This window comes from Rhodnius prolixus, unplaced genomic scaffold (assembly GCF_049639745.1).
Source record: "Rhodnius prolixus isolate KJV_2025 unplaced genomic scaffold, Rpr scaffold_11, whole genome shotgun sequence".
Classification (NCBI taxonomy): domain Eukaryota; kingdom Metazoa; phylum Arthropoda; class Insecta; order Hemiptera; family Reduviidae; genus Rhodnius; species Rhodnius prolixus.
Genome location: NW_027411625.1, coordinates 11,043,298 through 11,069,653, shown reverse-complemented (window position 1 = coordinate 11,069,653; position 26,356 = coordinate 11,043,298). Strand labels below are relative to the sequence as shown.

The 26,356-nt window shown below is 36.0% G+C and overlaps 1 protein-coding gene across 2 annotated transcripts in view; it reads left to right on the top strand.

The window, feature by feature from the left end:
• The window catches only part of Itpr (Inositol 1,4,5,-trisphosphate receptor), a 46,548-nt gene extending 21,698 nt beyond the window's left edge, over positions 1-24,850 (top strand). For both annotated transcript variants that reach the window (XM_074138159.1, XM_074138158.1), the window contains 30 exons: positions 955-1,168; positions 1,249-1,500; positions 3,935-4,401; positions 4,481-4,807; positions 5,394-5,638; positions 5,820-5,961; positions 6,686-6,937; positions 7,646-7,766; positions 7,874-8,204; positions 9,559-9,670; positions 9,759-9,888; positions 10,159-10,391; positions 10,479-10,614; positions 11,027-11,131; positions 11,232-11,416; positions 11,645-11,824; positions 12,178-12,405; positions 14,455-14,556; positions 14,810-14,956; positions 15,030-15,222; positions 15,494-15,616; positions 15,726-15,898; positions 16,381-16,545; positions 16,811-16,991; positions 17,510-17,593; positions 17,692-17,834; positions 18,636-18,801; positions 18,906-19,066; positions 19,154-19,315; positions 23,143-24,850. In XM_074138159.1, coding sequence (XP_073994260.1) covers positions 955-1,168; positions 1,249-1,500; positions 3,935-4,401; positions 4,481-4,807; positions 5,394-5,638; positions 5,820-5,961; positions 6,686-6,937; positions 7,646-7,766; positions 7,874-8,204; positions 9,559-9,670; positions 9,759-9,888; positions 10,159-10,391; positions 10,479-10,614; positions 11,027-11,131; positions 11,232-11,416; positions 11,645-11,824; positions 12,178-12,405; positions 14,455-14,556; positions 14,810-14,956; positions 15,030-15,222; positions 15,494-15,616; positions 15,726-15,898; positions 16,381-16,545; positions 16,811-16,991; positions 17,510-17,593; positions 17,692-17,834; positions 18,636-18,801; positions 18,906-19,066; positions 19,154-19,315; positions 23,143-23,250 — 5,568 coding nt within the window. In that variant the 3' untranslated portion in view covers positions 23,251-24,850. The remainder of the gene's footprint in view (positions 1-954; positions 1,169-1,248; positions 1,501-3,934; positions 4,402-4,480; positions 4,808-5,393; positions 5,639-5,819; positions 5,962-6,685; positions 6,938-7,645; positions 7,767-7,873; positions 8,205-9,558; positions 9,671-9,758; positions 9,889-10,158; positions 10,392-10,478; positions 10,615-11,026; positions 11,132-11,231; positions 11,417-11,644; positions 11,825-12,177; positions 12,406-14,454; positions 14,557-14,809; positions 14,957-15,029; positions 15,223-15,493; positions 15,617-15,725; positions 15,899-16,380; positions 16,546-16,810; positions 16,992-17,509; positions 17,594-17,691; positions 17,835-18,635; positions 18,802-18,905; positions 19,067-19,153; positions 19,316-23,142) is intronic.
• Positions 24,851-26,356: the final 1,506 nt, after the last annotated feature.

Genomic DNA, 26,356 nt, shown 5'->3' with positions numbered 1-26,356 from the left:
GCAAGACCACTGGCTCCTCCGCCAGGCGGCTGGCTCCTCCGCTGGACAACTGGCTCCTCCGCTGGACAACTGGCCCCTCCGAATAAAAGTGAGACCCTGGCCAGCCAGTAGCCCAGTTTTTATATATGATACGGTGTCGACTCAGCGGTTCCTATACCTTTCGTAATTTAATTATTGCTTTTCCTCCTTGTCCTAATTCTTATAACCCCGATTACAAAACAATTCAGAGAGTAAATTACCTAAATTAAATAAAATTTATTTTCTTGTTTTAAAAACTAAGTATCCCAATGACTTTCTACAAAATGTTATGAAAAGCTGGACCCTTACAAGTACAAATACAAAAATAAAAGGCCGGGAATCAAATACAGTATCACAATGCATACTGATCTTGCACTTCTAACAGTTGGCGCCCGATACCTTCAGTATTTTGAAATGTTTGTTGCGAAAATTCTGTATTTGAATAAAATCGGTTGCTCCACTTTTGTGAAAAAGGCTCCAAGGTGTTTTTATTTTTTAAATGATTTAAGGCGCGTCAACATCTTAGGTTATTGGCGCCCGGAGCTTTTTTCAGTGCACTGCCGGCCTCCAGACAGTGTTCTCTCGTTACAGACAGCACTGTCCATTACCTGACAGTAAACTGTAAGAAGCTCCTAGGAAGAGAAAATATATCCAAGGTGTTCTTTACATTTTTGTCCCGGCTTAATGCTTGTATGCCTACCACTTGTTTTTGTTTCAAAAACCATTTTATGTACCAAAAGCAAAAAATAGTTTTTAAGGTAGCACGGCATGACAGCTCCCTTTAAAATTCTAGATTTTAGAGCGAACGTCTGTAATGTGGAAGCTAACTACTTTAAAACTTATATTCTAAGTTTGAAGAAAGTTTGTTTTTTAAAACAGAGATTTAAAGTAAAAGGAAATCGTATGAGTGTTTCCCAAGATGTTTTCTGCTTCCAGGTAGTGAAATTAGCCAGAGAATTGATCTATTTTGGATTCTACAGTTTTAGTGATTTATTGCGACTTACGAAGACATTGTTGAGCATTCTAGATTGTGTTAGCGAAAACGATATCAATCGTAAGATTCCAACTGGAGAAATCCATTCAGAAGGCGGTGTGTTGCGATCAATCGGCGATATGGGTGCTGTAGTCACTGGTCTGACTTTAGCCACTGGTATGAGCGAATTTTTTTGATGATTTCAAACAAACACCAGCACTAAGTTAATAGCAAAAATTGGATGGTTACTGTTTCAGGTATCAGTCGGCAGGGTGGGACAGCCAATCAGACGACTCACAAGGCACCCACACTCAACAAGAAAGAATACCCTCTCGTCATGGACACAAAGTTAAAAATAATTGAGATTTTACAATTTATATTGGATGTTCGTTTAGACTACAGGATCAGTTGTCTTTTATCCATATTCAAACGTGAATTCGATGGCACTGATAAGACCGGCATCGATAGTATACCAATCGGACAGAAACCTATAGATTTGGAATTAATTGGTAAATATCTCGGCTTTCTCACAAACTAAGGTCATTTAATGTAGTCTTCAACTATAAACGCAATAATTGGACATTAAACATTGCCGAGCTGGATTAAATGCTCTTTAACCCTATTTCTACCATATCCATATGCCTGTCATACCATATACGTGTGAATAGACACCTATTTAAATTTTTCCTTAAAATGATTTCTTGTTAAATCTCTTTTTCCTAAATTGATCTTTGACTTTTTCATTTGTTAAATGAATTTTGAGGTGTCTTTTTTTCTCCTTCAACTCTGGATCTGCAATTCACTATGGTAAACCTATTTCAACCGCGAAGTCAATCATAAATCATTTTGCATATTTTATGTAGTTGCTGAGAGAAAACTGTATTAGTTCTACAGTAGCACAAAGATTAGGTTGGACAAGACGGACCTAAGGCAAAAAATATTAAGTAGGAAATATAAAGTGCTGTAAGAAGTCTTGCATACGGAGTACATTAAAATGATGTGATGGTTGCTTTTATTTGATGATAAAACTAATTTATTCTGGCTCACCCATAACCATTACATTACACTTCATATTTTAAAATCGTCAATTATTATTATTTTTGTTCTTTGCGTCGCAAATAACATTTTTTGCAGTCAGAGGACCTCCCAAAACGTGTATTTCTGGTGGAAAATTAATATTGAAAACCGTTCACGAATAGATAAAATTATAACTTTGATCTTGAATATCTCAACTAATATTAGAGATATCGAAACGGGATTAACGTCATTTTTCACAGTTTCTTATCTAGTTTTCATAATCATTGTCAAAACCAGTGGTCCTTATGAAACCCCAATCGGGTTTTTTGCTGTAACTCCGCAAAAAATAAAAATACAGCATAGGGGTGGAAAATTTGAAAACTAGACAAAAAAAAATATAGTTTACTTCGTAGGTTTTTTCGAAATTCCGCTTTCCTAAAGAGTTATTAGCGATTGGTGCGTTTTAAGTGGATCACCCTGTATAATGTTCAATTGACTAGGCAACGGAAATCTACTGCAATAAATTATTTTCTCGGAAAGTTTTTAGAAGCCGATCTGTACAAAATGTGAGGTTGAATATAATAATATTATTATTGAATGTATGAGAATCTATTTTTGATTATGTATTTATTAGTTAATCAATTAATTCTAATTAAAAAAAGAAAAAATCATAACAGTAAAAACAAAAACAAAAAAAATAAGGGAAAAGTATTCCTAAAAAGTTATTTGAATTCATGTATGGTTTAACACCTTAAGGTCGAAATAAACAGCTACTTTTTTAGATATCATCGTCTTTGTAGGGAAGAGCAGAGTTCTTGAATAGAATAGATCCATCTTTTACGGGAATAGACATGACATTGGAGTTCAGCGAGGATGTAAGTTTAGTATTAGGATGTTTCTGCCTTATATGAATAATTTACCAGACGGTTTCAGAAGTTAAAGATCTTCCTTTTTTTGCGAATAATACGAAACTTTTTTAAAAAAATATCGTTAGAAGGCATTCAGAAATTTCAAAAAGAAATGAAATTCCTAAAAAAATGGGCTAAAAAGAAACAAATATTAAGAAAGTCACAGCAGTAACTTATGCTAGGAAAAAAAATGCTTCTTATTACCCTCTCTTTCTAAGAAGTTCTCTTCTAAAAAGAGCGGAAGTGTTAAGAGTACCTTGAAATGCTCATAGAACAGGGACTTAAATTCAAAGAGCATATGGACGAAGTGTGTAAGAAGGTCATTCATGGCCTTAATTCCATATATTTACTGTCTTGACAAATCCAAATTGGAGCTGGCCTCCATTATTTGGAATCCATACACTGCAGGCGAAAACAGCGGTTAGGAAAACTGCAATTTTTTTTTTTATATAAAATATTCAAGGCCGTACAGTGATGAGAAATGAATTTGGATTCCCTTGAGGACCGCCAATTGAGGTAAGATCTTATCTTTGTTAATAGGATTCTAAATAACGAGGTCGATTGTGAGGAAATCTGATCTAGCATGAGATTCCATGTTTCGCCTGACAGACTCAGACTCACAGAAATGTTTGACATTCCTTTCCCAGCGAGCATTCAAGATATAGAATGATTAGAAAGTAGTAGTCAGCTGCTATAGAAGTTGGAACAATTCAGTACCTGAAGGGTTGTACGCGTTCTCAACAAATAAGATCAACATTTTAAAAATAAGGTGAAGCAAAAACAAAATTCTTAAATGTATAGTAGCTATAGATTCTCTATTGTTGAATTTTTGTTTATGTTCTTGGTAAATTTTAGGGACTTGTGTATGACTACTAACATTTGTGGCTTTTGTAATGATGTTATAATTAATGTAAGACTACGGAAAAATTAGTGTTAAGGATTGCTCATGTGGTGATACTACTTCATAGACATGCGACCACATAAAGTACATAATGTAAGGTGAATGTTATTTGTTTAGGAAGTCAAGCTGAAGGCATATTTGGCAGTTGCGGAGATTGTGAGGCACTGGATTTGGATGGCCATGGTGGTCGCACCTTCCTCAGAGTTTTACTTCACCTGACCATGCACGACTACCCACCATTGGTCTCCGGTGCATTGCATCTGCTCTTCCGCCATTTCTCCCAGAGACAGGAAGTGTTACAGGCGTTCAAGCAAGTACAGCTGTTAGTCTCCGATTCCGATGTGGAATCTTATAAACAGATTAAGTCGGATTTGGATGTACTAAGACAGTCTGTGGAGAAGTCCGAACTGTGGGTGTACAAGTGCAAGTCTGATGAAAGTGGTGGTGGAAGTGCTTCTAAAGACAAGAAAGAGGATGGTCACAAGACCAGTCTGGGAGATGCAGGCAAGCAACTTTCATCCGCAGATCTAGACCTCAGCCAGAGCTCTCTGGACCATGTTAACGAGTACACCAACATCCAACAGGTAGGCTCTACTTCTATCCGGGTGTTTAAAAAAAACTCTTTTCCTAATTAAGTTGTATAAAATATTTTTTTTTGGGTAGATTCTACTACGTATGAATGCACTATGTGTAACCAACGCTGGTAAACCTCGTAAACATGAACAACGACTTTTACGCAATGTCGGAGTGCATACAGTGGTACTAGATCTACTTCAAGTGCCTTACGACCATAAGGAGGACTCGAAAATGAATCAATTGATGTCGTTAGCGCATCAATTTCTTCATAATTTCTGTCTTGGCAATCAACAGAATCAAGTATTGTTGCACAAACATTTGGATTTGTTCTTGAATCCTGGTATTCTTGAAGCGGAAACAATTTGTAGCATATTTCGAGACAACTATACACTGTGTAACGAGGTGAATGAGAAGGTAAGTGTCTCGCTGGTTTGGTCATCTCACTAAGAATATAATAAATTATTGCTTTACTCTCTTTTTTGATCAATACCAGGGTGTAACTATTCGTATTTTTACTTTCTTTTCATTCTAGGAAGAGGAACTATTGCCATCAGGTCAAATTTTAGGAATTAAGTTTTCAGGCTTTAAATACATGTTCGTAGCATTTGATTTATATGTTTTAACAAAACATCTCAACAGGTCACAGGATATACTCGTACAAATGCTGTATTTCTTCTGGTACCGTTGGCGCTACTGAAACCAACATTATGGCTGAAATCCATTTAAAGAGAAACTGTTATGAAGATTTTTTTTAGTTGATTTCGAATTTCTCAAAAATGGCTTTAACGATTTTTTCAACTTGAATACTTTCTTAAAGTATTACTTTTATTGGAAACATTGTTCTTAATTGAGAAATTGCATTGGTTTAAATAGGTTGACAACCCACTACTTTTCTTACGCCCTAGTATTTAATCAACTTGTGTTTGAAAACTTGTTTTCAATTTACCCAATTAAAGTAAATCTCGTCAAAAGAATTAGAAATTTACATCCTGGTTTGCAGGTAATCCAACATTTTATCCACTGCATTGAAACCCATGGACGGCATGTACAGTATTTGAAGTTCTTCCAAACTATTGTGAAAGCTGAAAATCAGTTCATACGCAAATGTCAGGACATGGTGATGCAGGAATTAGTGAATGCCGGCGAAGATGTGCTTATCTTCTATAATGACAAATCTTCTTTCGCACAGTTCGTCACAATGATGTTATCGGATAGACACCGCATGGACGAATCGAGCCCTTTAAGGTTGGTTCGGGGCTAAAGATTATTATAAATACTGCTTCCTCAGATGTTACATCATTTTTCGCACAGTATGTGTGACCATACACTGCACGCTGAGCTTATTATCTGATCTTCGCTAATTACTCTTTTAGAAGCTGTCTAGCCACGAGAATGTAGTAAAAATCTCTTGAAAATATGGTTGCAGGTACCATATTGAATTAGTGAAACTGCTTGCTTGTTGCACAATGGGTAAGAACGTATACACAGAGATCAAGTGCCACTCTCTGCTGCCGCTGGACGATATCGTGGCCATGGTGTCGCATTCAGACTGTATTCCAGAAGTTAAGGTTAGTCAGCCAGTCTGAATACCTTTGAGTATTATGCATTATGCATTTTCTTAGCGTCAAAAATGGAATTCGCTGAATGATCAAATTTGACCCTTTTAACCACATTTTCATTTATGTAGCTCATCTCAGAAGGATTATTTAGGAAAATTTGTCAATTATAGATTCTGTTGTCGTGTTGAGGAGCTCATGCATCGCTATCCCACATCCCTGTAAACCTTTCCTGAAGTTTGGAGATTGCCAGCTATTGTTTTTATTAAGTGTATAAAATACTCCAGTTATGAACCTTTTTTTCATGGAACACTTTTAATGATTTACAAATTTGTCAGTACGCTGAGAATCTAATAAAATTAATATTCTCTATTATAATTTACTCATATCATAATTCTCTCAATAAAATGTACACAGTACGCAAAATTACCTTATGTATGTTGGCATAAAAAAGATTTTAAAATCTTTTTATCACTGGTTCATAATGTTCACTATTTAATATTTATCATAATTTAAAAAATAAACAATTTTTGCACCAGTAAGTGCACCAGAACATGTGGTTGGATTTGACTCGACAGTCAATACTACTCAGTTATCACAGGATAATTCTTAAACCTCTTCAGAACGTATTTTGTAGTTATCTTAGAGTACGTTGCAGAGCTTCCAGCAGTACTCAGTTTCCTTTTCATTAGTAAGACCTGTTCATTGTTGAAAACTTAATATTTTAATTTTTCAGGAAGCTTACACCAACTTCCTAAACCATTGCTACATTGACACGGAAGTGGAAATGAAAGAAATCTATACTTCGCATCACATGTGGAGTCTGTTCGAGAAGAGCTTCATTGTGGACATGGGTGTGGTAGCCAACGTGACACACGATCGGCGTCATGCGGACACAGCCATGGAGAACTATGTTACAACTACTGTTATGGCTATAATTACTACCTTCTTCTCCAGTCCGTTTTCTGACCAATCTACAACAGTGCAGGTAAAATTGGATGTTGCAAAGTACTTCAGTGACCAGCTACACCTACCTAGTCTTGCAGATAGTACTGTGCATTTAAGTGCGGCCATGTTCCACTAGCGTAGTGTCTGCCCTGCCAGCAAAGACATTATTATTATCATGGGTCAGAGTGTGTCCGTGTGTCATGTTTTAGTAAATAGCCAGTCACTTATTAAACATTTTTATAATATGTTTGTGATGATGATTGACTTCAGATTTTGACGCGCCTTAAATTAAAAAAAAAAAAGATCATGACGATTGTTATTTTTATTATTATTCGAGTTGAAAAGAAAAAAACTTTTTTCATGGCTATTCTCTTCCAGTCCAACGGTTTTCGTATTGAATAGATACCATACCTGAACTACGGTTCTGAAAGGGGTGCAAAGTATACATCTACGGCTGCTCCTTCATTTAACGCAAAACGTTTTTCATCTACAAATTTCTTTAGCTTTTCGAATAGGTAGAAGTAGAATATGATGTTCTTACAATTCAAATCCCTTAGGTTTTCCAGCACATTGGTGGGCCGGTGCGTTATCCTTTTAAACGATTATTTTGTGCTACCTCTTCTAACAGGAAGAATCGCGATCATGCTAAATTTTCGATGTTGAGTTTTCAGCGGAAGTACACGTTTTTAGATGATACTGAGGTAATCCTGTTCTAATGTATCCTAAATCTTAGTTCGCTCTGTTTCAGACCCGTCAACCCATATTTGTACAGTTGTTGCATTCTGCATTCAGAGTCTCACAGTGCACTTGGTTGAATGCAGCGCAGCAATTTAACGTTGAAAATTGCATTCGTACATTATCTGAAGTCGGTTAGTATACTGTAAATTAGAAAAAAACTTTTGAGAAAACCCAAGGCGATTTCCTAGAGCAGTAGAATGCCGTACGTTTTAGAATGACAAGGTTTTATTCTTTGCAGCTAAAAACCGTTCCATAGCTATACCATCCGATTTGGAGAACCAAGTTGCTTCCATGTTCACGAAAAGCAGCCTTCTGTCCAGGCAAACTAGCAAATGGTTGCAAGCTACGAAAACTCCTAAAATTGAACGCTCACAATCCCAATTAATGCGGCTGGATCGTAGTATCATAGAAGGACTGCAAGATATCGTCCTCCTTTTGGAAGACCAACTGAAGCCTCTGGTACAAGCCGAATTATCACTGCTCGTGGACATACTCTACAGTCCGGAACTCTTGTTCCCAATAGGTACCGAAGCGAGGAAACGATGTGAGAGTGGTGGATTTATAAGAAGGTAAACAAAATGAGCTGAGTGATTTTTTATTTTTTTTTATTTTTAGACATAGACTTAATTAGCTTAAATTAAATATTGTACACAATTTTTCTTTAACAATAAAATATATGTCTATGATTTAAAAACAAAAAAAAATGGTTATTCATTGAATTTTATTTTTATTTGAAATTTTTTTCTAGGAAATTGTAAGTTTAGGGCAGTTTTTGAATGGGGTACTCACAGGGTAATTTCTAAAAGTTAATTTTAGTGTAATACACTGTTATATTGCTTCCAAATTACAATTAACGAAGATTAGAAAAAAATAAATTGAAGGTTTTTTCTCTCTCTTTTCCACTATTTTTGCTAAATCCATTCCACTGAATTTTTTACATTTTAAAAGCAACAACACATATAAAGGGCTATATACTTTTTATGTTTATTTAGGAGGGATCCACTGAAGGGGGTTTTGTTGGCATATTGTTAATGTGTGTTTTACGGGAATATAATATCAGTTAGAGTGTAATATCTTGCGGAATTTCCTAGATTAACCCCTTAATGCACAGTTTTTTTGATAAATATCAATAAAACGATTGTTTTTCTTTGCTTTCACATTGTTATTTTCAATTCTCGATTATATTCGAGTGTGAAAAATTATAGCAGCATAAAGAACAACGCCGCTCGAATTAACTCGAGCGTGCACGTTAAGGGGTTAAAGAATGTTGCTTGACTGGAACTGAAAATCTCTTGGTTCCTTTTTTTTACTTCTTTCTCCGAGCTAGAGCAATTATTGCGATTGTGTCACATTTTCTTCATTAGTTTTTATCTTATAAACGGTTTGAGCTCTCCTGAGCCACGAAAAATGGTTTTTAGAAAAACTCTCCGTGTTTGTGCGTGTAAAACATGCGTATGTGTGCGTGTTCACTCCACCTTGAAAACGAAAACTCGTAAGAAAGTAGAACTTAAATTTTTACTTTTTTGAGATCCCCACGATTTTGATGTACTTCGTTGTGTATTACATACTTCTTGATTTATATCCTACCGGACAATTTTAATAACTTATATTTGAACTACCTTGTTTGTTTGTTTGTTTGTTTTAAAGGAAAATTCGCTTTATGGCAAGCCTAAAAAAAAAATGCGGCTTTTTTAGGCTTTCAAATGAAATGTCAATCCAACATTATGTACAGTTGTTAAAACTGTTTTGTGTTAATAAGGATTAAATAACTTTTTGAAATGCGAGTTTCAAGGTAGTGTGCAAGTTATAATCTTAAGAGAAAGTCGTATGAACGTTCTCTCTATTTATTTTTTTTCTTTGTGTTCTGGATTGCTTTGATTCTCGATTCCATAAATAATACTTCGTTTCCAATTTTTTACTAAGGTTGATCAAGCATACTGAAAAGTTATTAGAAGAAAAAGAGGAGAAACTTTGTGTAAAAGTATTGCGCACTCTCAGGGAAATGATGGCCATTGGGTGTGAATATGGAGAGAAGGTGAGTTTTTAGATGTTTTGCTTATTAGGGGTCCGTTTGTTAAAAGCTTCGGATTAATCTACATTTGTTGTATAAATGGATTACTTAGGGTGATGCACTAAGGACACACTTGCTAAATCGCTACTTCAGTAAACAGTTTGTGCAGAAAAAGGAGCCATCACCAGAATTGGAAAGTGTACCAACTATTCAACACACAATACTTACACATGGTCCTGGAGGTATAGTTTATCCAAATTTGAAAATAAATTGTAATAAGCTATTCAAATCCAGCTGATGGGCCATAGATTTTCTTTACTTAGGAGCTTTTTACAGCTCACTGTTCGGTGATGGACAGTGGTGTATGTAACGAGAGGCACTGTCTGGAGGCCGGCAGTTCACTGAAAAAAGCTCTGGGAGCCAATGACATCAGATGTTGACGCGCCTTAACAAACAAAATATAAACAATAAACCCCGGTGAGGCCATTTTGTTTTTTGTTTTATGAGAACAGGCAAATTATTGAGCCGCGCTGGTCGAACACTACATGACGTACAATGCCATCTGGATCGGGAAGGCGCTTCGGATTTAGTTGTAGAATTAGTCATCAAATCAATACATTCGCCGTCCATATTTGGAGAGGCAGTGGAATTAGGTACAGCTTTATTAGAAGGTGGCAATCCAATTATACAGAAGAGTATGTACAACAAATTGTTGGGTGGCGATTTAAGTCAAGCATTTTTCAAGGTAAGCTACATTATTGAAATTCGCATTTATTAAAGAACAATGAAAAAATATCATGAATACTATAAATATGATTTGCCTTTGTGCAAGGTATTCTATGATAAGATGCGCGATTCCCAACAAGAGATCAAGTCAACTGTGACGGTCAACACTTCAGATATGGCAGCTAAAGCCCATGAGGACAAGGAGCAGAGTAAGGAGTTAGACAAACTGAGCAAACGTAAAGGCAAGTTGACTTTGATGAAAGTAGCTAATATAGGAAGCATTTTCAAGCCTTGCTTAGATTTGTTTAAAAATAATAATCTTAGGATTGAAGAGAGATCCGGGTTCGAATCCAGCTGCTGGCCCTTAGATTTTTCTCTTCCTAGGAGCTCACTTAGCAGAGTTTTAATTGCAAACGTAGCTTAGCTCTTTTTAAAACTTATATTTACTTATCTTACTTAGCAGCCGAATTCTAAGCTTAGTTCTATCAATGCTGTCAAATCCATATTTAGCTCCGCTTAACAGGTCAAATAGTTGGCTCTTTATAAGCGCGAGTAAGCTTTAGTGTGTTTTAATTAAATTAAGCTAATTAGCTTAATCTAATGCAAAAAAAATTGCCCACTCTCTTCTAATCTTTTTCTCTAATTTATCGCCAGGCAAAGCAAACGGTATGGTGATTACTGAAGAAATACGCGAAGAACTGAACCAAGCAGCAATGGCTACATCTCAAGCATACATTGGCACCAAAGCATTGATACCTGGTGAAGCTTATTTCTTCTATTGGTGTTAAAAATTTATTGATTCCAACAAAACTGAGCTATTTTTTTTTCTCTCTTTTTTTATATGCTTGTAAAATTTCAGGCGAAGAAACTATACCTTTGCTTAACAATAGTACAGGCAGTTGTGCTTTAGAAGATATGCTTGCTGAAAAACTGGAAAGAACTCGAGATAAAGATGATGAACAGTTGTCTGAAAAAGTTTTAGTAATGCAGCCAATTTTAAGATTTTTACAGCTACTTTGCGAGAATCACAACAGGTATCTCCAGGTAAATGTGCTGCATGGATTAGGGGGTTTGGATAGCAAGAAGTTAAGGCCAAGCAGTTTTATGGCAAGCTAGTGTTGCTTAGCTTATTGCCCAATGAAATTTTTTGCTTAGCCTGGAAAAAAATTTATGAAAACGCATTCTTCATCTTTCCAACAATGCTTTACATACAAAGTTATTTCTTGGGCATTTGAATGCTAAATTGTTTGTTTGTTTTCTTTTCCACAATAGAATACATTACGCCATCAGAACAATAAGACCAACTACAATTTAGTGTCAGAAACTCTGATGTTCTTGGACTGTATTTGTGGATCTACGACTGGAGGGCTCGGTCTGCTGGGGCTTTATATCAACGAGTACAATGTTGCTTTAATCAACCAAACTTTGGAAACGCTCACAGAATATTGCCAAGTGAGTAGGACTTTCGCTTAAGTTTTGATCATAATGTAAAGTGAGGAAGCAACTATATCAGCCATAATATTTTATGCTAATTTAGCACTATTTACCAAAGCCGGACCTAGCTTAGGTCTATCTAAAGCAGCTAAATTCTAAGTTCTGTTTAAAAATGAAAATCCTAAAATTAGTAAAATAGCTCTTTTTGAAGCAGTCAAATCTTGGCTTTCTCAGATTAAAGTAGAAATTATCTTTGTAATTTTGTAAATGTAATTGAGATCTTTTAAAATAGCCATATCCAACTGAGCTGTGTTTAATTAATGCAGACAGTTTTTAGCCTTCTGCTTCTGGATTTTTTCTTTATTTTTCAGGGCCCATGTCACGACAATCAAAATTGCATCGCGACGCACGAATCAAATGGTTTAGACATCATTACCGCCTTGATTCTGAACGACATAAATCCATTAGGCAAGACCAGAATGGATTTGGTATTGGAATTGAAGAACAATGCTTCCAAATTACTACTGGCCATCATGGAGAGTCGTGGCGATTCGGAAAATGCCGAACGCATCCTTTATAACATGAATCCCAAACAGTTGGTTAGTCATCAAGTCAACATAGATTTATTAACATTTTGGGGAAAAGTGATGTTTTGGGGAGTTCTCTGGGAATTATCAACCAATAAACCTCTTATTGGGACACAAACCAATTTTAATTTATGTACCAACCGGATACTATTAAAGTGATTTAAGGGGATTTATAGAATACTTATTTCGTAACTGTTGCATACGGTCTTTTTTATATATGAGATAATAACTTGACCACAGAAGTTTTAATTTTTTAAAACATTCCCTGAAAAAATTATTTTTGGGAGTGTTCAAGAAGGCTTTAGGAGATAAGTTTAAGTTCGATATGTCGTCATCGAGAGAAGAAGATTCATACGCTACCTGACAGTGCAGCTTCTGGTCAAAGATGACCTTAAAAAAATGTTTCCAGCCATCTCCCAGCCTCCAACACCTATGTTTACGAGCTACATTTCTAGGCAAGAATGTACCTGTATGTCATCCCCCTAAAAGTTCAAGAATGAGTGATGAAGACAGAGGGAGCTACCTGACAATGTAGTAAATTAGAATTTGTAATATCTTTTGCTGTGGTTAGAGAAGAAATTATTGTGATTATTACTGTCTTTATTGATATATATTTTAGAACAGAAACAGGAAGAATTAACAATATAACTTCAAATGTGATTAAAAGTGTCTTGTAGTACCGTTGTATAAGGATTCATCGTCAAAAACTGCACGAAAAAGCGTTACATTGAAACATTTTCAAAAATTATTCTTGTTCTTCATTTTCTCGTTGTTGTTGTTACCTTTTTTATAAACAACGGAGCGCCTAAACGCGCAAACTTAAGCTTAGTCCGATTTTGATAAAACTAAGCACGAAGTGGTTAAAGCTTCCGTTCGTGATTCTAAAGTGCCATCATGCTCTTACACCTACTAGGAGGAAGTACAGCAATCGTTCAAATTATTGACGCTTGAACCGAATTACGTTAACGAATTGTCATTCGATTCGAAATTTTATGTAGCTTTTGTGGATCTCAACGTCATCTCACTTAAGCAAAGCCCGTCTTAAATAATCAATAACTATGACCAGTTTTGATAAAATTTGGCAGGAAGAACTGGTTCGAGTTTTACTGCGTGACATTAGTATTCCTCATTCCAAATGTTAAGAAATATGTAACTACAGATATGTAACTTTTCAGAAAAAAAAAGGTCTAAAAGGTACAAAAATCTCTAACAAAAACTTACAGTTTAAAAAGTTAAGCATAAGGGCTGATTAAACGCCAAAGGGTACACAAATCATCATTTCATTAATACTTTATTGATATAATTTAAGTAATTTTACAAAATTATTGCTATCTTCTTTTATAAAAAGTGGGAAAATAACTGACTTCCTAAAAGAGGAGGGTACACGTCCAGAATCGTGAATATGATTAAAAACAACCAATAATAGTTTACAAAAAATCAGGGTTAGCATTTTTGAGGTATTCGTTAGGTATACCATCCTCCCCCGGAGCCTTGCCACTTGTAGCCTTACACTATACTAAGTCTAGTTCACTCGAAGTAAACGGTTTATCCATTTCAAAACTTTGGGTAGAGGCAGGGCACAGTGTATCTTCTCAGTGGACAGACTCTGGTTATATAAATGATAGAAATAGCCATTCCATTCATCCCATGTTATATTATTGCTTACATTGTCCTGTGATTTAATAAATCTGGCGCCTTTCCAAAATCCTTTACTATTTTTTTGCAGTTATTTATTTGAATTATTACTTTAATAAATGTATTACTGTTGTATTATTTTCTCTAGCATAATTTTGTTAGTATTACACGATGGAACAATTGAAAAAATTAGCTAAGTAATTTGTACGCTGAACTTCCCTATGGAAATTCCAGGTTCAAGTTCAGCTGGCTGCCCATAGAATATCTCTGTTTAAAAATCCCTACGAGCTTCTACTGTCCGGTAATCAAAGTATACGATCCGGTCGCTTGCAGTGTACTGATAAAGCTCCTATTATCAAAGATTGATAAATATACACGGAGAGCAAGTTCATTGAAGTTTTTCACACCAGATTTTTTGTTGAATAGGTGGATGTGGCTTGTCGCGCGTTTCACCAACAAAACTTAGACGATAGTCTGGACGCTGAAGATTCGTCTACAGAAACCGATGATGGCGTTTCACCGAAAGAAGTAAGTACATTACATTGTGTGGCTATAAAGCCAAATAAAACCAGAACGATCTATTGAAGCTCAGATTAGTGTCAATGTTCAATTTATTTTTATTATATTTTTAAAACAATCGACGTTCGCATTATCCAGTGATGATACAATGATACACAGTGTTGACTCGAGACATTCTTTATAGCAAATGAATACTTGTGTTTAAGCATGCTTCTAAAGTTACCATGAGACTTGAATTTGGTATTCAAACTGTGTTTGCAAGGTGGGCCACAATATCTACATCCTATGTCACCAGCTGGCCCAGCACAACAAGGACTTGGCTGAGCTGTTAAAGCCGTCCGATCTGAACGTGGATCCAAAGATCAACCAAGCTTTGGAGTACTATGCCTCGCATACTGCTCAGATTGAGGCAAGTTTCTCAGGGTCTTTATTCTTTTTTTTTTAATTCCCGAATTTAAACCATTTTATAATTTTGTTTGCAGATTGTCAGACATGATAGAACCTTAGAGCAGATTGTGTTTCCAATTCCAGAAATCTGTGAGTATATAACGCATGAGACAAAGGTGAAAATTTTGCACACAGCGGAGCGGGACGATCAAGGCTCAAAGGTGTCGGATTTCTTTGAGCGCACGGATGATATGTTCAATGAAATGAAATGGCAGAAGAAGCTGAGAGGTGAGCAAATGCTAGATTGGTGCAGATTTCTGGAGTTGCTATGGCATTTCTTTGATTGTACGGATTTACTTTGGCAACTTGGTTTGGATAAATCAGGCTAAAAGGACATTTTACTCGGAGCTAAACAAGACTGAATTAACACAATACCAGAAAGTTACTTAGTAATTACTACTAACTACTTTTTCTTTGGGGTTTACCCACTTACGCTACAGCAAAGCTTGATTAGCCCCACCTGCTACTTCACTTATTCCAAAGAAGATTTCTTTTACAGGTCAGCCAGCCTTGTTCTGGGTAAGCAGTTACATGTCCCTATGGAGTAACGTGCTCTTCAACTGCGCCGTGCTGATCAACTTAATAGTTGCGTTCTTCTATCCATTTACTCACACAATACCAAGTAAGTAGGTTGATTTTGATGTTACCTGTTTGGTTAGCTCAGAAGTAAATTATTTTAGTTTTGTTACGTAACTAAGAGAGGATAATTTGTTCGTCACGGATTTTCACAGAATTAGGTCCACATCTGTCTGGATTAATATGGGCAGTGATGCTTATTTCCGCAGCTATTGTAATTACAGTGCCTCGAGAGTCTGGAATACGAACGCTAGTGGTCTCGATAATTCTTGGAATGATATTCTCAGCGGGACCAGAACCAACTCTTTGGTTACTCGGTACTCTAACGGTAAGCTTCAAATTGTTAGTTAATAAATTTATCAATATGACAGCTTACTATCCATCGGGTTCACTATTGAAAAAAGTTGGAAATTTTAGCCTCGATGAAGCTCCTAGATGTTGGGTAGAAAACTTCATTGATAGTACTTCCTGGAGCTTTCTAGATGTTTAGGCTGATAAATTCCAGAGTTTTTCCACGAACTCCTAGCAGTTTTTAACAAGACACTAAAAAGACACTAGGAGCCTGCACCAATCTTCAAGATGTTGAATAGAAAAGTTCGTCTTAATACTTACTATAGATTTCTAGAATGTAAAGCCGATAATTTCCTGGTCTATTTTCTAGAGCTCTCAGAATGGTGGAGCTTTCTTTAGAAAGTTTGTTATCAAGCTGCTGGAAGTAACGGTTCACTCCTGATAGGTTAGCCCCTGGATTGCTATGTTTTGAATCACTAGCTACACAATTTCTAATTGTCAATTTATATATTTTTACAGGTACTACTAAAGGGTATACATTTGATTAGCATCATGGGCAACCAAGGCACATTTACTAAGAGTATCAGACAAATAATATCTGACGCGGAGATACTCTATCATCTCTCTTACGTTATGTTCTGCGTCTTTGGGTTGTTCATGCATCCATTCTTCTACAGCGTCCTGGTCAGTACTTTTTAAGTTTATTTGACCATGTCCTGGATGCTTAAAAAGTATCCATCTATATTGTACTGTCCAGCAAGGGCAGCTAACTGCGTTGTGCTCAGTGTGAATGGTCTGTGTGCCTCAGTATACTAGATATTCATTCTGCCTCCTCTGTCTAGACCCTTATGAGTTACGCGCTTGCATAACGTGAAACTGTTCAATAGGAGCCTGCGGTGTTTTTTCGGCTTCTTTTAAACTCTCTCCGATTTTTGTTGTCTCTTTCCAGCTGCTGGACGTCGTTTATCGTGAAGAGACATTATTAAATGTCATCAAGTCAGTAACCCGTAATGGACGATCCATCATATTGACAGCCGTGTTAGCCTTGATCCTCGTCTATATGTTCTCTATCATTGGCTTCATGTTCTTCAAAGATGACTTCTTGGTACATGTGGATAAGGAATACTTACGTAAGTAATTGTTTTAAGTAATTGTTTGGATGGTTATTGTAGAGTGGTTGAGCGAGCGAAAAATCAGCTCTGCGACTCCTGCTCATCGAGAAAGATCAGTTGCTCTCTACGCCTAGCCATTGGTCCCAAAAGATTCTGAATCAACTTGGCTGAAACGTGCGTTAGGTACACTCACCTAAGAGTCAGATTCTTTACAAACTTTCTACGATCTTGTAGGAGAAGCTTATATCCAAGTTACTGCATCATTATTTATTGATCACAATTTGATAGGACGTTATTCTAAATTTTTTATGCATTGAAAGTATCAGACTAGCCCAAGCCTTTCGAAAAACTTTTGAGCCCATCGCATCAAGTTTATCTTTAGAAATTCGCTTCCTGAGAGCATTATGTCTATCAGTAGGGCAATGTAATATGGCTATAACTCGCTCAACAGTTCCGAATTTTAAGACTGTCATGTATTTTTGAGGTACTTATAGATATTTGGTATCACAGATTTTTTTTTTTTGCTTCATTTGCAGCTGCATTGAGTACTGAAACGTTTGATGAAGCTTGCCCAGCGGACAATGCCTGCAAATATTCTAGCGCCCACAAGTATTCAGCAGGTAAGTTGTAGCCTGCTTAAGCAGATCAAGTACCTTGTGCCAAAAGCTTAAAGAATTTGTTGTACAAAAAATTATTTTATATTTTTTGTTTGTTACAGTAAACGCAGAACTGAATGTCAACGATAACGAAGCAAAAGAAAGAGCCTGTGATTCCTTGATAATGTGCATAGTGACTACATTGAATCAAGGTTTAAGAAATGGCGGAGGTATCGGTGATATATTAAGAGCTCCTAGCAGTCAGGTAACTTCGAAGTTTTAGGAGTTACCTTTGATAGATTTACAAGATCTAGGGCTCATCCAACTTTTCGAAAAGCCTATTTCTAAAAGCTTTTGGTAAAATAATAGTTTTCCAAGAAGCTTCTGACAGTCTTGTAGCCTGCTTATTCTAATCCATCTAGAAGCCAACATAAACTTATAAGATCACATAGAACATTTTTATGAGCTTATAAAGATAAAAGGGAATTGGTCAACGTTCTAAACTTCTAGTTCTAATATCTGAATTTCTAATTTCAAACTTCTTATAGCATATATCTCAAGCTTTACTAGAAGCTTACCCAAATTAAACAGATGACAATAAAAATCTACTTACTTGGCCAATTCAAACTTCAAAGCGCTTTCATAAAACGAAGCTGAAGCGGATTATCACTTTATATTAAAAATTATAGTCTTTAAGAAGCTCGCAAATCTACAAATAGCTATAAAAATTTATAGGAGTTCGAACAGGCTTTTAGAAACTCGCTCCGTCTTCTAGGTGCTCGCCAAAATTTGTTGCACCTCTTCTAATACCTAGGAGATCATATAGGAAATTTTGAAACCTCAAACAATTAGAAGCTCTTTCAATCATTTAAGTGTTGCACCCAAACTAATAAAAGCCTTTATTAAAAACGTTTAATAGGAAACTTTGAGAAATTCATCCACAATTTATTTGTAATCTTTTAATTTTCTAGATGCTCTTCCAAATTATTAGGAATTCAGACAAACTTTAAGGAGCATATAGGAGTTTTTCATGAGTTTCTAATGATTTATTTTATTTAAATTGCAGGAACCATTATTTGTAGCTAGAGTAGTTTACGATCTGTTGTTCTTCTTCATTGTTATCATAATCGTGCTAAATTTGATCTTTGGTGTGATCATCGATACATTTGCCGATCTCAGGAGTGAGAAACAGCAGAAAGAGCTGATCTTAAAGAATACTTGTTTTATTTGTGGTGAGTGATTTCAAACTTATATAAATGAAAGATATTACTCAACCAGTTTTGGAACATAACATTGTTGAGCCGGGCAAGCAACCATATTGTTTTATTTTGTGCAGGTTTAAACCGCTCTGCTTTCGATAACAAGACTGTAAGTTTTGAAGAACATATAAAATGTGAGCACAATATGTGGTATTACCTGTACTTCATTGTGTTGGTCAAAGTGAAAGATCCTACAGAGTTTACCGGACCTGAAAGTTATGTCTATGCGATGATCAAGGTGTGCCAGAAATAAAATGAATTAAAACTAGTTAAAACATTCTTAGTGAAGGAGTCGCAAGTCTAAAGATTTACGCCTTGATTGTAGGACAGAAATCTTGATTGGTTTCCAAGATTGCGAGCAATGTCGCTTTCTGCAGACGAAAGCGAAGGCGAACAAATTGAACTTAGGAGTCTGCAAGCACAACTAGAGACAACGCAACAGCTAGTCAAGACCCTGTCGCATCAGCTGACCCAACTCAAGGACCAGGTGAGCAAGAACATTCAGCCACTTCCTTATTTTATTTTTTTTATTTATTTTTATTTTTTAATCACGTAAAAAGAGGTCATAGAATGGAAGAGGTGGTAATAAGAGAGTGCCAGGACTGGGCTTAAAATAAGCCAAGGGTAAGCATAAAATTCAAATCTTTTTTAAAAAAAAGATATTTCTCTAGTCAAAACGCGAGTGTTTTAATGTTCAGGCTGGCGATCATAACGCTGATAAAGCTTCTTGGGGGACTTTTTAAGACACATCCAAACACAATTTCTGGTGCACTTGCTTGAAAACTGGCAGTGTCCAGAGATACAACGTTTTACCTAATTAATAAGGGAAAGGTAAATAGCGATTGTAGGATTTCACAGATTCTTTCGTTTATTTCTCTCCTTGTAGCTGGCACAGACGAAAAGTTTAAATTTTCTAAACACGGTAGAAGGCAGTTCGTCGTCAGAAGTCCTTTATTTAGGATTCCACATTTGCAAACAAGTGTCATGGAACAAGTAACACTCGACTCTAACGAACTAAATCACAGTAACAGAATGTAAAAGAAACTATTAGGCGAACGCTACTTTACGCAACAAACATTTATTCAACACCCTACTAGCTCCAATATGGACTTATGAACTTGAACTATATGGGACTACCAAACGCACAAACCCCTATCGCATTCAATCCGTAGAATCCAAAATCCTACCTACCGTAGTCAATGATCCCTTTACATCACAAACTTAAAAATTCTCTTCGTTTCTGCCATATCTCCATTACCTAAAATTTCATTCCGAACTGTCCGTCCGTTCAAATCCAATTATCAAGCCTTCTCAACCTCAACACTTCACACGAACTTTCCTAGACGTTAGAAGCGCAGCTGGCAGGGCGAACATCTAAATGGTCATCCAGAGAAGAAGTATCGCTCCCTAACACCTTGAGGGCATATAACGGCTGCCTATAACTAATAGGTTATTAGATACAGATGGTTAAATTTTCGTAGTTTTTAAATTTCTAAAATATCAGACCTCTATATCTCTCTTCCTATAGTTCAAATTTCAAGGAATTCTTTACCCAATTGTATAGAAAAATTAGTTCTATAACTGGTATAAATTGCAATGTTCTAACTATAATAGGTGATTAAATATAGAAGATTAAATTTTGGATAAAACTTATCTCTATAACTCGTTTAAATTGCAATATTGTAGTTGTAAAAGGTAATTAGATATTATCCAGATTTCAACGCATTCTTTACCCAATTGTAGAGAAAAGTCTGCTCCAAAACTGGTATTAATTGCAATGTTTTAGTGATAATGTTCATTGAGATATAGAAGTTTAAATTTTTGGAGGATATAATTTTCTTCGAAATTTCGAACCTTATATTTCTGTTTCGTATTAGATTTCAAGGTATTTTTTACCGAAAAGTAGTGAAAAATTAGCTCCATAACTGGTATAAATTGCAATGTTCTAGTTATAATAGGTAGTTAGATATAGTAGGTTAAATTTTGAAGGCATGTAAATTCCTCCCAATTTAAAACCACTATATCGCCTTTCGTATTGCTTCAGTTTTAATGAATTTTTTACCCAATTGTAGAGAAGAGTTCGCTCTTTAACTGGTATAAACAGCAATGATTTAGTGATAATAGTTATTGAGAGGGAAGGGATTAGCTGTGCGGTCAGCGTACTGGACTCCCACGCGGAGGTCCCGGGTTCGAATCCAGCTGCTGACCCTTAGATTTTCTCTTCCTAAGAGCTTCTTACAGCTCACTGTCCGGTGATGGACAGTGTTGTCTGTAACGAGAGAACACTGTCCGGAGGCGCAATGCACTGAAAAAAGCTCCGGGCGTCAATAACCTTTGATGTTGACGCGCCTTAAATCATTAAAAAAAATAATAATAAATAAAAATAGTTATTGAGATATAGAAGATTAAACTTTAGAGGTTTTGTAAACCGTTCAAATTTCAAACCTTTGTACGAGGGTCGTTTGAAAAGTCCGTGCAAAAATAAAAACTACTTAATTTTTGGGGGTAAACCTTTTTAATTTTTCAACATAGTCTCCTTTTAAACTTATACACTTCGTCCAACGCTACTCTAGTTTGTTCATCCCTTCCGAATAATAGGATTTGTCCAAGTCTGAAAAATAGCCATTCGTTTCTGCAATCACCTCCTCGTTTGAATAAAATCTTTTTCCCGCCAGCCATTTCTTCATATTGGGGAACAAATAGTAGTCCGAGGGAGCCAAGTCTGGAGATTAGGGGGGATGTGAAACGAGTTGGAACCCTATTTCCATTAATTTTGCGACCACAACTGCTGAGGTGTGAGCTGGTGCGTTGTCGTGATGGAAAAGGACTTTTTTGTGGGCCAATCGTGGGCGTTTTTCTTGCAGCTCGGTTTTCAAACGGTCCAATAACGATGAATAATATGCACCTGTAATAGTTTTACCCTTTTCCAGATAGTCGATGAGGATTATTCCTTGCGAATCCCAAAAGACAGTCGCCATAATCTTTCCGGCCGAAGGAACGGTCTTCGCCTTTTTTGGCGCAGATTCCCCCTTGGTAACCCATTGTTTAGATTGTTCTTTGGTCTCAGGAGTGTAGTGATGTATCCATGTTTCATCCACAGTGACGAAACGACGCTTAAAGTCCTGCGGATTCTTCTGGAACAGCTGCAAACCGTCCTTGCAACACTTCACACGATTTCGTTTTTGGTCAAGCGTGAGCAATCGCGGCACCCATCTTGCGGATAGCTTTGTCATGTCCAAATGTTGATGCAAAATATTATGTACCCGTTCATTCGAGATGCCCACAGTACTAGCAATCTCACGCACCTTCACTCTTCTGTCATCCATCACCATATCATGGATTTTATTAATGATTTCTGGAGTAGTAACCTCAACAGGGCGTCCAGAACGTTCAGCGTCACTTGTGCCCATATGGCCACTCCGAAAATTTTGAAACCACTTATAAACTGTTCTAATCGAAGGTGCAGAGTCACCATAATGTTTATCAAGCTTCTCTTTAGTCTCCTGAGGCGTTTTGCCTTTCATAAAGTAGTGTTTAATCAACACACGAAATTCTTTTTCGTCCATTTTTTGAAAATCACTCGACTACCTCGATTCAAACGAATGCCAAACACAAAGAAATAGACCGATCTGGCTGAAACTTGGTGTGTGTTCTTCCAAGAGATGCTACTAACTAAACATAACCTCGATACGCGCCAGTTGTGCTATCTCTGTGACTTTGCACGGACTTTTCAAACGACCCTCGTATCTCAGTTCTTCTTGTTCCGATTTTAATGAATTCTTTACAGAATTGAAGTGAAAAGTTAGCTCTATAACTGGTATAAATAGCAATGTATTAGTGATAATAGTAATTGAGATATAGGGAGTTAAATTCTGGAGGTTTTGAAAACCGTTCAAATTTTAAACCTTTGTATCTCTCTTCGTATTGTTCTGATTTCAATGAATTCTTTACCGTTTTGATGAGAAAAGTTAGGTCTATAATTTGTATAAATAGCAATGTTTTAGTGATCATAGTTATTTAGATATAGAGGGTTAAAGTTTAAATAAGGGATATGGCTGTTGTCCCGACGACGCTGATCACAGTTAAGGAGAGACATTTGCCCCACTTATGTAAGGCCCCCTCTAAAACTATTAAAACTAATTACTCTGTAAATATTAGCCCAATTTTAAAAATGTTTGTGAAAAAACTAGTGAAAATTTAACAATTTGTAGAAATTTGTTACTCAGTTTGAAGTGGGATTGCATATTCACATTCAAAAATATTTTATTAATTTATTTTTTCTATGTATAATCTCTGTTTGTTTATGTTGAACAGATGACTGAACAGAGGAAGCAAAAGCAACGAATAGGATTGCTCAACTCCACTTCATCATTTCTGCACCACCGCGCCGAAATCTCTGATAGTATACTGTACAGATCTTAAATTGTACTTTTTTTACCAACACCGTAACCCAACTCATTTTTTTAATTTGTAATTATGGCTGTTTTGAGATTTCCTACTTCAAGAGAAAACTTTAGGTTTCTAGGGGGCTACGGTTATCATCTGTTTACGTTTTCTGGTTCCTCTGGATTGTAGAAACCAAACAACCACAACATATCCTAGGGTTTAGAATACCTGAAATTTGGCGAGTACTGCAAAGCCGTTGGATTGTGTTACAAACAGCCTTCTAACAGGCCAACCTATCCTGAATCGTTTTTCATTCAATCTTTTAAGCTTGCCTAACAAGTTCGAGTTTCCTTGTTGTTCATCCGTCATGGGGCTCTAGGCAGCTGTGATCATGCCAGCCAGTTCCAGACTCCAGAGTTCGTATATCCTTAGGATACTTCTTTCCATGCGATCAACAAGAACAAGTTGATCCACAGAAGATTCCATCTTTCAAAATTCTACTACACCATTTTTATTATTTATCTATGCTAATTCCTTCTGAAATCCTTGTAAGGCAATATGCCAAAAAACATTACAAAATTTTTAGTATAGGAACGAATATTATGAGCTCACAAGTAGAAAGAGCTTTTCCAAATTTTTTAAAAGATCAACTCCAAACGTTTTAGGGAGTTTGTGGACTGGTATGTTTCCAGCTATACATTAACAAGTATTCTCCCGAGTATTCTTTTTCTCTTTCTGTGCCTATAATAGTACCTTTATAACTTTCTCGGTCTTCTTTTTCAATTTTTCTGTTATCTTAGCCTGAATATTCTTTTCCATTTACCCCTTCTAATTATCTCGTTCTAAGTCTTCTTTTTGGCCCCTTTTTTTCTATCCATATCACATTGTTAAGTCTTTTTTCTTCTTTCTCATCTTTTCAAGCACATCTTTGAGAAGCCAACATACATACATTCACACCCCGCGCGGGCATCCTGTTGCCCAAAGCCCCCTAAAACTGTTACAATCAAACTTTTTACTACATTCCAATAGATTTTAATTCTAGAATAACACATTCCATACTTATATTTATACGTTCTTTCCAGAGCTACTTTTAAGTAATTACGACAAATCAATTTAAGATGTGAACCATCTTTGGTTTTCATAGTCATTAGATTGTATCCAGAAAGGTAACCAGAAATATCTGATTTGGGATATATTTAATTATGTATGAAATATGTTATTTTAAACTCATTTTTGTATTATAGTAGTGTTGAAAAGTTTTAGAGTGATATTACTACTATGAGCGTAGGGGCGGGTTAGGTGAGGTGCGTTGAGTTAGTATCATCTAATTGCAGTCTCGCGTGAGATCTTTTTATTTGGTAATAAAATGTGCTTCCGACCCCTTTACTCCTCATTGTGCTTTATTAATTTTTTAGTATTAAGAATCTGGCCGTCTATCACCTAATTTTTTCAAAATAAGTTATTTAAAAGAGCACCGCTCAGGTAAATTTGTGTTAGATGTATAAATTAAATTGGTACAAATTCATTCTTGGGTTTAAAATCTAAAAAAAGACCCTTTAAATTTATTATTAACTTTGAAATTATATTTTAGATGTATAAGGATTTTTTTTTGTAAATGTATTGAAAATGGAAATGGCACCTATTGTTAAATTATCTAGGTTATATTTGTTAACTTATCCTTGAGTTTTTGTAATGACTTACGGAGCAAATATGGCTGTCCATCAGTCATTTTTTACAAGTACCAATGGTTGGGTTAGAAGTTTAAAGGTTCAAGAATGTGAGCAAAAAAAAGGTAAGTATTGATGGCTACTCCTAGTAAATAGAATTCTTGCTCAGAGCCCCTTTAGTTGTCTTGATCTCACAGAGCTAGGTCAATTGTGTCATTTGTCTGGGATATGTGACTCACTTTGAAAGGTAACCACTCTTTTGGAGCCGTCCAAGAACTCTTTACTATGCAACTAGGGATACCCTCGTAATACTATTTTGACATTTTGCGAATGCTCCATTAAAACTGGCCTTAGGGTTTATGAACCTAAGTAAGTTATTTATAAACGGTAAGTAGGGAGTTTTTTATACACCGTAAACAAGTTAGGGTGAAGGAATCCAATCCCATAATGTTATTATATTATATATACACTGTGATGTATCTGCAGTAAGGGATGAATCGCGGTCGGGGCTGCGGTTTATACAGTGACTTACTTTAATTCTTTCAGTTGAGTGTGTTTATTAAACTATTTTATATCTTTGCCAAATATTTTTGCACGAATATATTATATGCACAGCAGTGGCTGCACAATCGTATTAGAGTCAATCATCAGAATACTTACGTGACAAAACGTTTGGCAATTAGATAAAAACTGTTTTTAAAGACATACAACCAAAAAATCTACGTCCAAATTTGTAGATCCTTCTTTCATGCTGAATTTCAAGCGTTACATTTTAGGCGCTAGACAATTTGATGAACTCTCAGGTGCCCTGGTAGCCCTTAACTAAGATTATATAATTCGCGACATTCATTCTCGCACTAATCTCACCAAATATTGTTAGTTACTTTAAACTTTTATATTGTTAGTAAGAGAACGATTCACCATATGAGGTTAAAAGGGTAGAAGGTAAGTTTGCTAAGGATTCCATTTCACTGTTAAATCTTCGGAGATGTGAAAGTCAGACAAGGTTGTGCTAAACTGCCACAAGTCTCGGCAGCTTTGTACAGAAACTCGAAGAATGTAGTCACTGCCTAAGAGAAAGCAAAATGGAGTACTTTTAATGAAGAATAAAACAACGTACAGAAGAGGCAATTTTTTTCCAAATAGAGAGGACCGCAAAGCTAAGATTTGTTACGGTTAAAATAGTGTTACCGGATTAGATTCCCATTCTTGACATTGATGTTATTCAATTGTATGTGTGAGGTTAGCTCTCCGCCTCCTATTTGACCAGTAGGTAGAAAAGTTATATATATATATATATTTGCCTCCCCTACCCCAAACAAAAGTATCGTCTGTTAACCACCCTTCTAGAGAAACATCTGTTTAGTCTAGGCCTAGGAGTAGTCATGTATCCCGTTTGTTCATTGTGCTGTACTGGCGAAATGAATGACTTGTTTCTTTAAAAGTGACACTCGTAAATAAATCCAATTTTATTT